The sequence below is a fragment of the Oncorhynchus mykiss genome, chromosome 25 (assembly GCF_057628025.1).
Source record: "Oncorhynchus mykiss isolate SJ-2025 chromosome 25, ASM5762802v1, whole genome shotgun sequence".
NCBI lineage: Eukaryota > Metazoa > Chordata > Actinopteri > Salmoniformes > Salmonidae > Oncorhynchus > Oncorhynchus mykiss.
In genome coordinates this window covers 86797501-86812500 of record NC_143046.1, presented here as the reverse complement: position 1 = coordinate 86812500, position 15000 = coordinate 86797501, and the positions used below count along the sequence as shown (strand labels likewise).

General features: G+C 43.6%; 1 protein-coding gene across 1 annotated transcript in view; it reads left to right on the top strand.

Annotated features, from left to right (window-relative positions):
• Positions 1 to 15000, top strand: part of LOC110505921 (ALK and LTK ligand 2b) — a 25272-nt gene that overhangs the window by 5367 nt on the left and 4905 nt on the right. The window contains exons 2-4 of the mRNA XM_036962979.2: positions 1414 to 1736; positions 2899 to 2952; positions 3274 to 3354. Coding sequence (XP_036818874.1) covers positions 1472 to 1736; positions 2899 to 2952; positions 3274 to 3354 — 400 coding nt within the window. The 5' untranslated portion in view covers positions 1414 to 1471. The remainder of the gene's footprint in view (positions 1 to 1413; positions 1737 to 2898; positions 2953 to 3273; positions 3355 to 15000) is intronic.

The window sequence follows — 15000 nt, the reverse complement described above, 5'->3', positions numbered from 1 at the left end:
GTATGGGTGGTGTGGATGGGGGTGGTGGATGGGTAGTGGATGGGAGTGGTGGATGGGTGGTGGTTGGGTGGGTGGTGATGAGTGGTGGATGAGTGGGTGGTGATGGGTGGTGGATTGTTGGGTGGTGTATGGGTGTGGTGGACGGGTGGTGGGAATGGGTGGTGGACGGGTGGTAGGGATGGGTGGTGGATGGGGGTGGATGGGTGGGTGGTGATGGGTGGGTGGTGTTAGGTGGTGGATGGGTGGTGGATTAGTGTTGTGGATTGGGGTGGTGTGGATGGGTGGTGGATGGGTGGTGTGGATGGGTGGGTGGTGGATGGGGTGGTGTGGATGGGTGGTGTGGATGGGGTGGTGTGGATGGGTAGTGTGGATGGGGTGGTGGATAGGTGTGGTGTGGATGGGGTGGTGGATAGGAGTGGTGTGGATGGGTAGTGTGGATGGGGTGGTGGATGGGAGTGGTGTGGATGGGTAGTGTGGATGGGGTGGTGGATGGGGGTGGTGTGGATGGGGTGGTGTGTATGGGTGGTGTGGATGGGGGTGGTGGATGGGTAGTGGATGGGAGTGGTGGATGGGTGGTGGTTGGGTGGGTGGTGATGAGTGGTGGATGAGTGGGTGGTGATGGGTGGTGGATTGTTGGGTGGTGTATGGGTGTGGTGGACGGGTGGTGGGAATGGGTGGTGGACGGGTGGTAGGGATGGGTGGTGGATGGGGGTGGATGGGTGGGTGGTGATGGGTGGGTGGTGTTAGGTGGTGGATGGGTGGTGGATTAGTGTTGTGGATTGGGGTGGTGTGGATGGGTGGTGGATGGGTGGTGTGGATGGGTGGGTGGTGGATGGGGTGGTGTGGATGGGTGGTGTGGATGGGGTGGTGTGGATGGGTGTAAGCCGCAAGCTCTGGCTCCGAGGGTCACATGTTCTGTTTCAGTCCTTTTTTTCTTGTGTTAAACCTTAACCTCAACTCTTAACTGAACCATTTGGAATTCATGTCTTAAATTGAACCCACGGGTTGTAAAAAAAATAAAATATTTTGACTTTTGACGTTTGGAGAAAGTGAACAAAACATCTCAATCTGAAGTCAAACCATGAGATCTTGTTGCAAACAAGAAAACAGAGAAAATATTGTGATATGATATTTCGGCCATATCGCCCAGCCCTAACTGCTGCTATATACCTTTAAATAACGGGCTGGTTTTCATCAGACACAGATTCCGATTCATCAGTGTAAAGGAGGTGTTGTTTTTGTGAGCAGGAGGAGACAGTGGATCATCTGTTTTCTCATGACTGGAGGGAGACTGTTTCTAAACTTATCTGAGGTCAACTGTCGTTCACGGCTTGTCTGTATGCTGAATGTTGAATTGTGCTTAGAAAGGCAGTTTGGAAGATCCTTACCAACAGTCTGTGTGTGTGTTTTCAGGGTAGTGCGAGGTGACTCTGCGAGGGGGAAGGCGTGCCCCCCCCGGGGGGTAGGAGCGATGAGCGCCCTGCGTATCCCGGTCCTTCTGGCGCTGCTGGTCCTCCTGCTGACTGCTGGCTTCTGCAAACAGAGCTTCCTGGACGTGAGCAAAGGGGGGCAGACGGACGGACACAACCTCCTGGAGCTCATCATGGACAAGGTGCGTCTGACTCGGCAACAGGACGAGGTACACGTCCGTTACCCCGCCAAAAAACAGGAGTTCACCTTGGAGACCAAGGAGGGGAATGAAGTGAACAAGTCTCACCATGGAGAACACATCATAGGTGAGTTATTTAACCATTAGTGACAAGTCTAACCAAGGTGACTTATTTAACCATTAGTGACAAGTCTAACCATACAGAACACATCGTAGGTGACTTATTTAACCATTAGTGAACAAGTCTAACCAAGGTGACTTATTTAACCATTAGTGAACAAGTCTAACCAATGTGACTTATTTAACCATTAGTGAACAAGTCTAATCATACAGAACACATTGTAGGTGAGTTATTTAACCGTTAGTGACAAGTCTAACCAAGGTGACTTATTTAACCATTAGTGACAAGTCTAACCAAGGTGACTTATTTAACCATTAGTGACAAGTCTAACCAAGGTGACTTATTTAACCATTAGTGACAAGTCTAACCATACAGAACACATCGTAGGTGACTTATTTAACCATTAGTAACAAGTCTAACCAAGGTGAGTCATTTAACCATTAGTAACAAGTCTAACCAAGGTGACTTATTTAACCATTAGTGACAAGTCTAACCAAGGTGAGTCATTTAACCATTAGTGACAAGTCTAACCAAGGTGAGTCATTTAACCATTAGTGACAAGTCTAACCAAGGTGACTTATTTAACCATTAGTGAACAAGTCTAACCAAGGTGACTTATTTAACCATTAGTGAACAAGTCTAACCATACAGAACACATCGTAGGTGACTTATTTAACCATTAGTGACAAGTCTAACCAAGGTGAGTCATTTAACCATTAGTAACAAGTCTAACCAAGGTGACTTATTTAACCATTAGTGACAAATCTAACCAAGGTGAGTCATTTAACCATTAGTGACAAGTCTAACCAAGGTGAGTTATTTAACCATTAGTGACAAGTCTAACCAAGGTGACTTATTTAACCATTAATGAACAAGTCTAACCATACAGAACACATCGTAGGTGACTTATTTAACCATTAGTAACAAGTCTAACCAAGGTGACTTATTTAACCATTAGTGAACAAGTCTAACCAAGGTGACTTATTTAACCATTAGTGACAAGTCTCACCATACAGAACACACCGTGCTGAAGACAAAACGCTAGTGGACGTGGCGATGTGGATGGCAACAGAAGAAAAAAACAGAAAAAAACCAAATTTTTGTGACATATTGTCCTCCAGTCCACCATGCATGTGGTCTGAATGTATTGTTCTCCCTGTCGTCCCAGAGGTGTTCCCCAGAGACCTGAGACAAAAAGAAAAGTTCCTCAAACACCTAACAGGTCAGACACTATCCACTTCTGTGTGTCACTGAGGCCTGGGCGACTCCAGTCCTCGAGGGGGGGGGGGGGGGGGGGGGGGGGGCTGATTGGTGTCACATTTTGCCCCCAACCCCAGCTAACACACCTGACTCCAATATTCAACTAATCATGATCTTCTGTTAAGAAATGCACTTAGTTTAAATCAGGTGTGTCTCCCCCTCGAGGACTGGAGTTGCCCAGGACTGAGATTGTGTGTGTGTGTGTGTGGGTGTGTGTGTGTGTGTGTGTGTGTGTGTGTGTGTGTGTGTGTGGACCAGTGTAACCCTTGTATCTGTGTTCCAGGTCCTCTATTCTTTAACCCAAGGTGCAGGAAACACTTCTATAGACTATACCACAACACCAGAGACTGTACCATCCCTGCCTGTGAGTATTAATGCTAACACACACACACACACACACACACACACACACACACACACACACACACACACACACACACACACACACACACACACACAGGAGGAAGAGGAAACTAAGCCAGGGTAATGTTTATCTGCAGCCGAGGGCTTTCCCTCTCTGGTATAGTGTTCCCTCTCTGGTATAGTGTTCCCTCTCTGGTAAAGTGTTCCCTCTCTGGTAAAGTGTTGACTCTCTGGTAAAGTGTTGACTCTCTGGTAAAGTGTTGACTCTCTGGTAAAGTGTTGACTCTCTGGTAAAGTGTTCCCTCTCTGGTAAAGTGTTCCCTCTCTGGTAAAGTGTTCCCTCTCTGGTAAAGTGTTGACTCTCTGGTAAAGTGTTCCCTCTCTGGTATAGTGTTCCCTCTCTGGTAAAGTGTTGACTCTCTGTTAAAGTGTTGACTCTCTGGTAAAGTGTTGACTCTCTGTTAAAGTGTTGACTCTCTGGTAAAGTGTTCCCTCTCTGGTAAAGTGTTGACTCTCTGGTAAAGTGTTCCCTCTCTGGTAAAGTGTTCCCTCTCTGGTAAAGTGTTGACTCTCTGGTAAAGTGTTGACTCTCTGGTAAAGTGTTGACTCTCTGTTAAAGTGTTGACTCTCTGGTATAGTGTTGACTCTCTGGTATAGTGTTCCCTCTCTGGTAAAGTGTTCCCTCTCTGGTAAAGTGTTGACTCTCTAGTAAAGTGTTGACTCTCTGTTAAAGTGTTGACTCTCTGATAAAGTGTTGACTCTCTGGTAAAGTGTTGACTCTCTGGTAAAGTGTTCCCTCTCTGGTAAAGTGTTGACTCTATGATAAAGTGTTGACTCTATGATAAAGTGTTGACTCTATGATAAAGTGTTGACTCTATGATAAAGTGTTGACTCTCTGGTAAAGTGTTGACTCTCTGGTAAAGTGTTGACTCTCTGGTAAAGTGTTGACTCTCTGTTAAAGTGTTGACTCTCTGGTAAAGTGTTGACTCTCTGGTAAAGTGTTGACTCTCTGGTAAAGTGTTGACTCTCTGGTAAAGTGTTCCCTCTCTGGTAAAGTGTTGACTCTCTGGTAAAGTGTTCCCTCTCTGGTAAAGTGTTGACTCTCTGGTAAAGTGTTGACTCTCTGGTAAAGTGTTGACTCTCTGGTAAAGTGTTCCCTCTCTGGTAAAGTGTTGACTCTCTGGTAAAGTGTTCCCTCTCTGGTAAAGTGTTGACTCTCTGGTAAAGTGTTGACTCTGGTAAAGTGTTGACTCTCTGGTAAAGTGTTCCCTCTCTGGTAAAGTGTTGACTCTCTGGTAAAGTGTTGACTCTCTGGTAAAGTGTTGACTCTCTGGTAAAGTGTTGACTCTCAGGTAAAGTGTTGACTCTCTGGTAAAGTGTTGACTCTCTGGTAAAGTGTTGACTCTATGATAAAGTGTTGACTCTCTGGTAAAGTGTTGACTCTCTGGTAAAGTGTTGACTCTCTGGTAAAGTGTTGACTCTATGATAAAGTGTTGACTCTCTGGTAAAGTGTTGACTCTCTGGTAAAGTGTTGACTCTATGATAAAGTGTTGACTCTATGATAAAGTGTTGACTCTATGATAAAGTGTTGACTCTCTGGTAAAGTGTTGACTCTCTGGTAAAGTGTTGACTCACTGTTAAAGTGTTGACTCTCTGGTAAAGTGTTGACTCTCTGGTAAAGTGTTGACTCTCTGGTAAAGTGTTGACTCTCTGGTAAAGTGTTCCCTCTCTGGTAAAGTGTTGACTCTCTGGTAAAGTGTTGACTCTCTGGTAAAGTGTTGACTCTCTGGTAAAGTGTTGACTCTCAGGTAAAGTGTTGACTCTCTGGTAAAGTGTTGACTCTCTGGTAAAGTGTTGACTCTATGATAAAGTGTTGACTCTCTGGTAAAGTGTTGACTCTCTGGTAAAGTGTTGACTCTCTGGTAAAGTGTTGACTCTCTGGTAAAGTGTTCCCTCTCTGGTAAAGTGTTCCCTCTCTGGTAAAGTGTTGACTCTCTGGTAAAGTGTTCCCTCTCTGGTATAGTGTTCCCTCTCTGGTAAAGTGTTGACTCTCTGTTAAAGTGTTGACTCTCTGGTAAAGTGTTGACTCTCTGTTAAAGTGTTGACTCTCTGGTAAAGTGTTCCCTCTCTGGTAAAGTGTTGACTCTCTGGTAAAGTGTTCCCTCTCTGGTAAAGTGTTCCCTCTCTGGTAAAGTGTTGACTCTCTGGTAAAGTGTTGACTCTCTGGTAAAGTGTTGACTCTCTGTTAAAGTGTTGACTCTCTGGTATAGTGTTGACTCTCTGGTATAGTGTTCCCTCTCTGGTAAAGTGTTCCCTCTCTGGTAAAGTGTTGACTCTCTAGTAAAGTGTTGACTCTCTGTTAAAGTGTTGACTCTCTGATAAAGTGTTGACTCTCTGGTAAAGTGTTGACTCTCTGGTAAAGTGTTCCCTCTCTGGTAAAGTGTTGACTCTATGATAAAGTGTTGACTCTATGATAAAGTGTTGACTCTATGATAAAGTGTTGACTCTATGATAAAGTGTTGACTCTCTGGTAAAGTGTTGACTCTCTGGTAAAGTGTTGACTCTCTGGTAAAGTGTTGACTCTCTGTTAAAGTGTTGACTCTCTGGTAAAGTGTTGACTCTCTGGTAAAGTGTTGACTCTCTGGTAAAGTGTTGACTCTCTGTTAAAGTGTTCCCTCTCTGGTAAAGTGTTCCCTCTCTGGTAAAGTGTTGACTCTCTGGTAAAGTGTTGACTCTCTGGTAAAGTGTTGACTCTCTGGTATAGTGTTGACTCTCTGGTAAAGTGTTCCCTCTCTGGTAAAGTGTTCCCTTTCTGGTAAAGTGTTCCCTCTCTGGTAAAGTGTTGACTCTCTGGTAAAGTGTTGACTCTCTGGTAAAGTGTTGACTCTCTGGTAAAGTGTTGACTCTGGTAAAGTGTTGACTCTCTGGTAAAGTGTTCCCTCTCTGGTAAAGTGTTGACTCTCTGGTAAAGTGTTGACTCTCTGGTAAAGTGTTGACTCTCTGGTAAAGTGTTGACTCTCAGGTAAAGTGTTGACTCTCTGGTAAAGTGTTGACTCTCTGGTAAAGTGTTGACTCTATGATAAAGTGTTGACTCTCTGGTAAAGTGTTGACTCTCTGGTAAAGTGTTGACTCTATGATGAAGTGTTGACTCTCTGGTAAAGTGTTGACTCTCTGGTAAAGTGTTGACTCTATGATAAAGTGTTGACTCTATGATAAAGTGTTGACTCTATGATAAAGTGTTGACTCTCTGGTAAAGTGTTGACTCTCTGGTAAAGTGTTGACTCTCTGGTAAAGTGTTGACTCTCTGGTAAAGTGTTGACTCTCAGGTAAAGTGTTGACTCTCAGGTAAAGTGTTGACTCTCTGGTAAAGTGTTGACTCTCTGGTAAAGTGTTGACTCTCTGGTAAAGTGTTCCCTCTCTGGTAAAGTGTTGACTCTCTGGTAAAGTGTTGACTCTCTGTTAAAGTGTTGACTCTCTGGTAAAGTGTTGACTCTCTGGTAAAGTGTTGACTCTCTGGTAAAGTGTTGACTCTCTGGTAAAGTGTTCCCTCTCTGGTAAAGTGTTGACTCTCTGGTAAAGTGTTGACTCTCTGGTAAAGTGTTGACTCTCTGGTAAAGTGTTGACTCTCAGGTAAAGTGTTGACTCTCAGGTAAAGTGTTGACTCTCTGGTAAAGTGTTGACTCTATGATAAAGTGTTGACTCTCTGGTAAAGTGTTGACTCTCTGGTAAAGTGTTGACTCTCTGGTAAAGTGTTGACTCTATGATAAAGTGTTGACTCTCTGGTAAAGTGTTGACTCTATGATAAAGTGTTCCCTCTCTGGTAAAGTGTTGACTCTCTGGTAAAGTGTTGACTCTCTGGTAAAGTGTTGACTCTCTGGTAAAGTGATGACTCTATGATAAAGTGTTGACTCTCTGGTAAAATGTTGACTCTCTGGTAAAGTGTTGACTCTCTGGTAAAGTGTTCCCTCTCTGGTAAAGTGTTGACTCTCTGATAAAGTGTTGACTCTCTGGTAAAGTGTTGACTCTCTGGTAAAGTGTTGACTCTCTGGTAAAGTGTTGACTCTCTGGTAAAGTGTTCCCTCTCTGGTAAAGTGTTGACTCTCTGGTAAAGTGTTGACTCTCTGGTAAAGTGTTGACTCTCTGGTAAAGTGTTGACTCTCTGGTAAAGTGTTGACTCTCAGGTAAAGTGTTGACTCTCTGGTAAAGTGTTGACTCTCTGGTAAAGTGTTGACTCTATGATAAAGTGTTGACTCTCTGGTAAAGTGTTGACTCTCTGGTAAAGTGTTGACTCTATGATAATGTGTTGACTCTATGATAAAGTGTTGACTCTCTGGTAAAGTGTTGACTCTCTGGTAAAGTGTTGACTCTCTGTTAAAGTGTTGACTCTCTGGTAAAGTGTTGACTCTCTGGTAAAGTGTTGACTCTCTGGTAAAGTGTTGACTCTCTGGTAAAGTGTTCCCTCTCTGGTAAAGTGTTGACTCTCTGGTAAAGTGTTGACTCTCTGGTAAAGTGTTGACTCTCAGGTAAAGTGTTGACTCTCTGGTAAAGTGTTGACTCTCTGGTAAAGTGTTGACTCTATGATAAAGTGTTGACTCTCTGGTAAAGTGTTGACTCTCTGGTAAAGTGTTGACTCTCTGGTAAAGTGTTGACTCTATGATAAAGTGTTGACTCTCTGGTAAAGTGTTGACTCTCTGGTAAAGTGTTGACTCTATGATAAAGTGTTCCCTCTCTGGTAAAGTGTTGACTCTCTGGTAAAGTGTTGACTCTCTGGTAAAGTGTTGACTCTCTGGTAAAGTGATGACTCTATGATAAAGTGTTGACTCTCTGGTAAAATGTTGACTCTCTGGTAAAGTGTTGACTCTCTGGTAAAGTGTTCCCTCTCTGGTAAAGTGTTGACTCTCTGATAAAGTGTTGACTCTCTGGTAAAGTGTTGACTCTCTGGTAAAGTGTTGACTCTCTGGTAAAGTGTTGACTCTCTGGTAAAGTGTTGACTCTCTGGTAAAGTGTTCCCTCTCTGGTAAAGTGTTGACTCTCTGGTAAAGTGTTGACTCTCTGGTAAAGTGTTGACTCTCTGGTAAAGTGTTGACTCTCAGGTAAAGTGTTGACTCTCTGGTAAAGTGTTGACTCTCTGGTAAAGTGTTGACTCTATGATAAAGTGTTGACTCTCTGGTAAAGTGTTGACTCTCTGGTAAAGTGTTGACTCTCTGGTAAAGTGTTGACTCTATGATAAAGTGTTGACTCTCTGGTAAAGTGTTGACTCTCTGGTAAAGTGTTGACTCTATGATAAAGTGTTGACTCTATGATAAAGTGTTGACTCTATGATAAAGTGTTGACTCTCTTGTAAAGTGTTGACTCTCTGGTAAAGTGTTGACTCTCTGGTAAAGTGTTCCCTCTCTGGTAAAGTGTTGACTCTCTGATAAAGTGTTGACTCTCTGGTAAAGTGTTCCCTCTCTGGTAAAGTGTTGACTCTATGGTAAAGTGTTCCCTCTCTGGTAAAGTGTTGACTCTCTGGTAAAGTGTTGACTCTCTGGTAAAGTGTTGACTCTCTGGTAAAGTGTTGACTCTCTGTTAAAGTGTTGACTCTCTGGTAAAATGTTGACTCTCTGGTAAAGTGTTGACTCTCTGGTAAAGTGTTCCCTCTCTGGTAAAGTGTTGACTCTCTGATAAAGTGTTGACTCTCTGGTAAAGTGTTGACTCTCTGGTAAAGTGTTGACTCTCTGGTATAGTGTTGACTCTCTGGTATAGTGTTGACTCTCTGATAAAGTGTTGACTCTCTGGTATAGTGTTGACTCTCTGGTAAAGTGTTGACTCTCTGGTAAAGTGTTGACTCTCTGGTAAAGTGTTGACTCTCTGGTATAGTGTTGACTCTCTGGTATAGTGTTGACTCTCTGGTAAAGTGTTGACTCTCTGGTAAAGTGTTGACTCTCTGGTATAGTGTTCCCTCTCTGGTAAAGTGTTGACTCTCTGGTAAAGTGTTGACTCTCTGGTATAGTGTTGACTCTCTGGTAAAGTGTTGACTCTCTGGTAAAGTGTTGACTCTCTGGTAAAGTGTTGACTCTCTGGTAAAGTGTTCCCTCTCTGGTAAAGTGTTGACTCTCTGGTAAAGTGTTGACTCTCTGGTAAAGTGTTCCCTCTCTGGTAAAGTGTTGACTCTCTGGTAAAGTGTTGACTCTCTGGTAAAGTGTTCCCTCTCTGGTATAGTGTTGACTCTCTGTTAAAGTGTTCCCTCTCTGGTAAAGTGTTCCCTCTCTGGTAAAGTGTTGACTCTCTGGTAAAGTGTTGACTCTGGTAAAGTGTTGACTCTCTGGTAAAGTGTTGACTCTCTGGTAAAGTGTTGACTCTCTGGTAAAGTGTTGACTCTCTGGTAAAGTGTTCCCTCTCTGGTAAAGTGTTGACTCTCTGGTAAAGTGTTGACTCTCTGGTAAAGTGTTGACTCTCTGGTAAAGTGTTCCCTCTGGTAAAGTGTTGACTCTCTGGTAAAGTGTTGACTCTCTGGTAAAGTGTTGACTCTCTGGTAAAGTGTTGACTCTCTGGTAAAGTGTTGACTCTGGTAAAGTGTTGACTCGCTGGTAAAGTGTTGACTCTCTTGTAAAGTGTTGACTCTCTGGTAAAGTGTTGACTCTCTGGTAAAGTGTTGACTCTCTGGTAAAGTGTTGACTCTCTGGTAAAGTGTTCCCTCTGGTAAAGTGTTGACTCTCTGGTAAAGTGTTGACTCTCTGGTAAAGTGTTGACTCTCTGGTAAAGTGTTGACTCGCTGGTAAAGTGTTGACTCTCTTGTAAAGTGTTGACTCTATGATAAAGTGTTGACTCTATGATAAAGTGTTGACTCTATGATAAAGTGTTGTCTCTATGATAAAGTGTTGACTCTATGATAAAGTGTTGACTCTATGATAAAGTGTTGACTCTCTGGTAAAGTGTTGACTCTCTGGTAAAGTGTTGACTCTCTGGTAAAGTGTTGACTCTCTGGCATAGTGTTGACTCTCTGGTAAAGTGTTGACTCTCTGGTAAAGTGTTGACTCTCTGGTAAAGTGTTTACTCTCTGGTAAAGTGTTCCCTCTCTGGTAAAGTGTTGACTCTCTGGTAAAGTGTTGACTCTCTGGTAAAGTGTTGACTCTATGATAAAGTGTTGACTCTGGTAAAGTGTTGACTCTCTGGTAAAGTGTTGACGCTCTGGTAAAGTGTTGACTCTCTGGTAAAGTGTTGACTCTCTGGTAAAGTGTTCCCTCTCTGGTAAAGTGTTGACTCTCTGGTAAAGTGTTGACTCTCTGGTAAAGTGTTCCCTCTCTGGTATAGTGTTGACTCTCTGGTAAAGTGTTGACTCTCTGGTAAAGTGTTGACTCTCTGGTAAAGTGTTGACTCTCTGGTAAAGTGTTCCCTCTCTGGTAAAGTGTTGACTCTCTGGTAAAGTGTTGACTCTCTGGTAAAGTGTTCCCTCTCTGGTAAAGTGTTGACTCTCTGGTAAAGTGTTGACTCTCTGGTAAAGTGTTGACTCTCTGGTATAGTGTTCCCTCTCTGGTATAGTGTTGACTCTCTGGTAAAGTGTTGACTCTCTGGTAAAGTGTTGACTCTCTGGTAAAGTGTTGACTCTCTGTTAAAGTGTTCCCTCTCTGGTAAAGTGTTGACTCTCTGGTAAAGTGTTCCCTCTCTGGTATAGTGTTGACTCTCTGGTAAAGTGTTGACTCTCTGGTAAAGTGTTGACTCTCTGGTAAAGTGTTGACTCTCTGTTAAAGTGTTCCCTCTCTGGTAAAGTGTTGACTCTCTGGTAAAGTGTTGACTCTGGTAAAGTGTTCCCTCTCTGGTAAAGTGTTCCCTCTATGGTAAAGTGTTGACTCTCTGGTAAAGTGTTGACTCTGGTAAAGTGTTGACTCTCTGGTAAAGTGTTGACTCTCTGGTAAAGTGTTGACTCTCTGGTAAAGTGTTCCCTCTCTGGTAAAGTGTTGACTCTCTGGTAAAGTGTTGACTCTCTGGTAAAGTGTTGACTCTCTGGTAAAGTGTTGACTCTCTGGTAAAGTGTTGACTCTCTGGTAAAGTGTTCCCTCTGGTAAAGTGTTGACTCTCTGGTAAAGTGTTGACTCTCTGGTAAAGTGTTGACTCTCTGGTAAAGTGTTGACTCTTAGGTAAAGTGTTGACTCTGGTGAAGTGTTGACTCGCTGGTAAAGTGTTGACTCTCTTGTAAAGTGTTGACTCTCTGGTAAAGTGTTGACTCTCTGGTAAAGTGTTGACTCTCTAGTAAAGTGTTGACTCTCTGGTAAAGTGTTCCCTCTGGTAAAGTGTTGACTCTCTGGTAAAGTGTTGACTCTCTGGTAAAGTGTTGACTCTCTGGTAAAGTGTTGACTCGCTGGTAAAGTGTTGACTCTCTTGTAAAGTGTTGACTCTCTGGTAAAGTGTTGACTCTATGATAAAGTGTTGACTCTCTGGTAAAGTGTTGACTCTCTGGTAAAGTGTTGACTCTCTGGTAAAGTGTTGACTCTGGTAAAGTGTTGACTCTATGATAAAGTGTTGACTCTCTGGTAAAGTGTTGACTCTCTGGTTAAGTGTTGACTCTATGATAAAGTGTTGACTCTATGATAAAGTGTTGTCTCTATGATAAAGTGTTGACTCTATGATAAAGTGTTGACTCTATGATAAAGTGTTGACTCTCTGGTAAAGTGTTGACTCTCTGGTAAAGTGTTGACTTTCTGGTAAAGTGTTGACTCTGGTAAAGTGTTGACTCTCTGTTAAAGTGTTGACTCTCTGGTAAAGTGTTGACTCTCTGGTAAAGTGTTGACTCTCTGGTAAAGTGTTTACTCTCTGGTAAAGTGTTGACTCTCTGGTAAAGTGTTCCCTCTCCGGTAAAGTGTTGACTCTATGGTAAAGTGTTGACTCTCTGGTAAAGTGTTGACTCTATGATAAAGTGTTGACTCTCTGGTAAAGTGTTGACTCTCTGGTAAAGTGTTGACTCTATGATAAAGTTTTGACTCTCTGGTAAAGTGTTGACTCTATGGTAAAGTGTTGACTATCTGGTAAAGTGTTCCCTCTCTGGTAAAGTGTTGACTCTCTGGTAAAGTGTTGACTCTGGTAAAGTGTTGACTCTGGTAAAGTGTTCCCTCTCTGGTAAAGTGTTGACTCTCTGGTAAAGTGTTGACTCTCTGGTATAGTGTTGACTCTCTGGTAAAGTGTTGACTCTCTGGTAAAGTGTTGACTCTCTGGTAAAGTGTTGACTCTCTGGTAAAGTGTTCCCTCTCTGGTAAAGTGTTGACTCTCTGGTAAAGTGTTGACTCTCTGGTAAAGTGTTGACTCTCTGGTAAAGTGTTGACTCTATGATAAAGTGTTGACTCTGGTAAAGTGTTGACTCTCTGGTAAAGTGTTGACGCTCTGGTAAAGTGTTGACTCTCTGGTAAAGTGTTGACTCTCTGGTAAAGTGTTCCCTCTCTGGTAAAGTGTTGACTCTCTGGTAAAGTGTTGACTCTCTGGTAAAGTGTTCCCTCTCTGGTATAGTGTTGACTCTCTGGTAAAGTGTTGACTCTCTGGTAAAGTGTTGACTCTCTGGTAAAGTGTTGACTCTCTGTTAAAGTGTTCCCTCTCTGGTAAAGTGTTGACTCTCTGGTAAAGTGTTGACTCTCTGGTAAAGTGTTGACTCTCTGGTAAAGTGTTCCCTCTCTGGTAAAGTGTTGACTCTATGGTAAAGTGTTCCCTCTCTGGTAAAGTGTTGACTCTCTGGTAATCATTACATTTACAGTGCCTTCAGAACGTATTCATACCCTTTGACTTTGATTACAGACGGAATTTTAAATGGATTCAATTGAGATGTTGTGTCACAGGCATACCCACAATACCCCATAATGTGAAAGTGGAAATATGTTTATCTTAGTAGTGACTGGGTGTATTGATACACCATCCAAAGTGTAATTAATACATTCACCATAATCAAAGGGATATTCAATGTCTGCTTTTTGTTCCTTCTTACCCATCTAACATTAAAAACTATGGCAGTATAAATATACATTTTTTAAAAAGAACACTGTCCATTGATTGCTTTATCTCACAGACAGAGTTATTATAAAGTTGCCTTTATTTGTGAGGCATTGGAAAACCTCCCTGGTCTGTGTGGTTGAATCTGTGTTTGAATTTCACTGCTCGACTGAAGGACCTTACAGATAATTGTATGTGTGGGGTCACAGAGATGAGGTAGTCATTTAAAAATCATTTTAATTAAACACTATTTATTGCTACTTATTATTTGACTGGTTTTACTCCTGAACGTATTTAGGCTTAAGGAAAGGTCTGAATACTTATTGACTCAATACATTTCAGCTTTTCATTTTTAATGAGTTTGTAAAAATGTAGAAAAAACATAATTCCACTTTGACATTTATGGGGTGTTGTGTATAGACCAGCGACACAACATCTCACTTTAAATCCATTTTAAATTCAGGATGAAACCAAAATAAAAATGTGGGGGGAAAAAATCAAAGGGTGTGAATACGTTGTGATAAATACTTTAACATTTCTGACAGTGTTGTTTTTTGTTGTTGATTGCATCCCATTATAGCTGGCGAGACTAGCCGAGATCATACTTAGAGGGAGATGGTAAAGATGTGTTCTGATTGGTCTGTCTGTATTTGTTCAGACTTGTGATTGGATAGCAGGTAAAGAAACGTATAGCGTTCAAATGGGTTTATGCAGAGAGAACTTTATAGTTTTGCCACTTAAAATTAACCTTTAAAAATGTTACCTACCCAGACATATGAAGAACCATCTAATTATCAATTACACTGTATTCACATAGAACCTTATAGTCCAAAGGAAACGAACACCCCCACCACTCTGTCATGGTTTAATCCATGTAGCTGTACTTGTCATCCGGGGACAGTATTTCAGCCCCTTTTCAGGTGTCTTCACTTCACCTCTTCACTTTACAGTTCTTTCTGCTGGCCTGCCTGCCCCCTCCTCTCTCTCCCTCCTCTTTCTCCCTCACGCTGGCCTGCCTACCCCCTCCTCTCTCTCCCTCCTCTTTCTCCCTCACGCTGGCCTGCCTGCCCCCTTCTCTCTCTCCCTCCTCTTTCTCCCTCACGCTGGCCTGCCTGCCCCCTCCTCTCTCTCCCTCCTCTTTCTCGCTCACGCTGGCCTGCCTGCCCCCTCCTCTCTCTCCCTCACGCTGGCCTGCCTGCCCCCTCCTCTCTCTCCCTCACGCTGCCTCTCTCTCCCTCCTCTTTCTCCCTCACGCTGGCCTGCCTGCCCCCCACTCTCTCTCCCTCACGCTGGCCTGCCTGCCCCCTCCTCTCTATCCCTCCTCTTTCTCCCTCACGCTGGCCTGCCTGACCCCTCCTCTCTCTCCCTCCTCTTTCTCCCTCACGCTGGCCTGCCTGCCCCCTCCTCTCTCCCCTCCTCTTTCTCCCTCACGCTGGCCTACCTGACCCCTCCTCTCTCTCCCTCCTCTTTCTCCCTCACGCTGGCCTACCTGACCCCTCCTCTCTCTCCCTCCTCTTTCTCCCTCACGCTGGCCTGCCTACCCCCTCTTCTCTCTCCCTCACGCTGGCCTGCCTACCCCCTCCTCTCTCTCCCTCACGCTTGCCTGCCTACCCCCTCCTCTCTCTCCCTCACGCTGGCCTGCCTACCCCCTCCTCTTTCTCCCTCACGCTGGCCTGCCTACCCCCTCCTCTCTCTC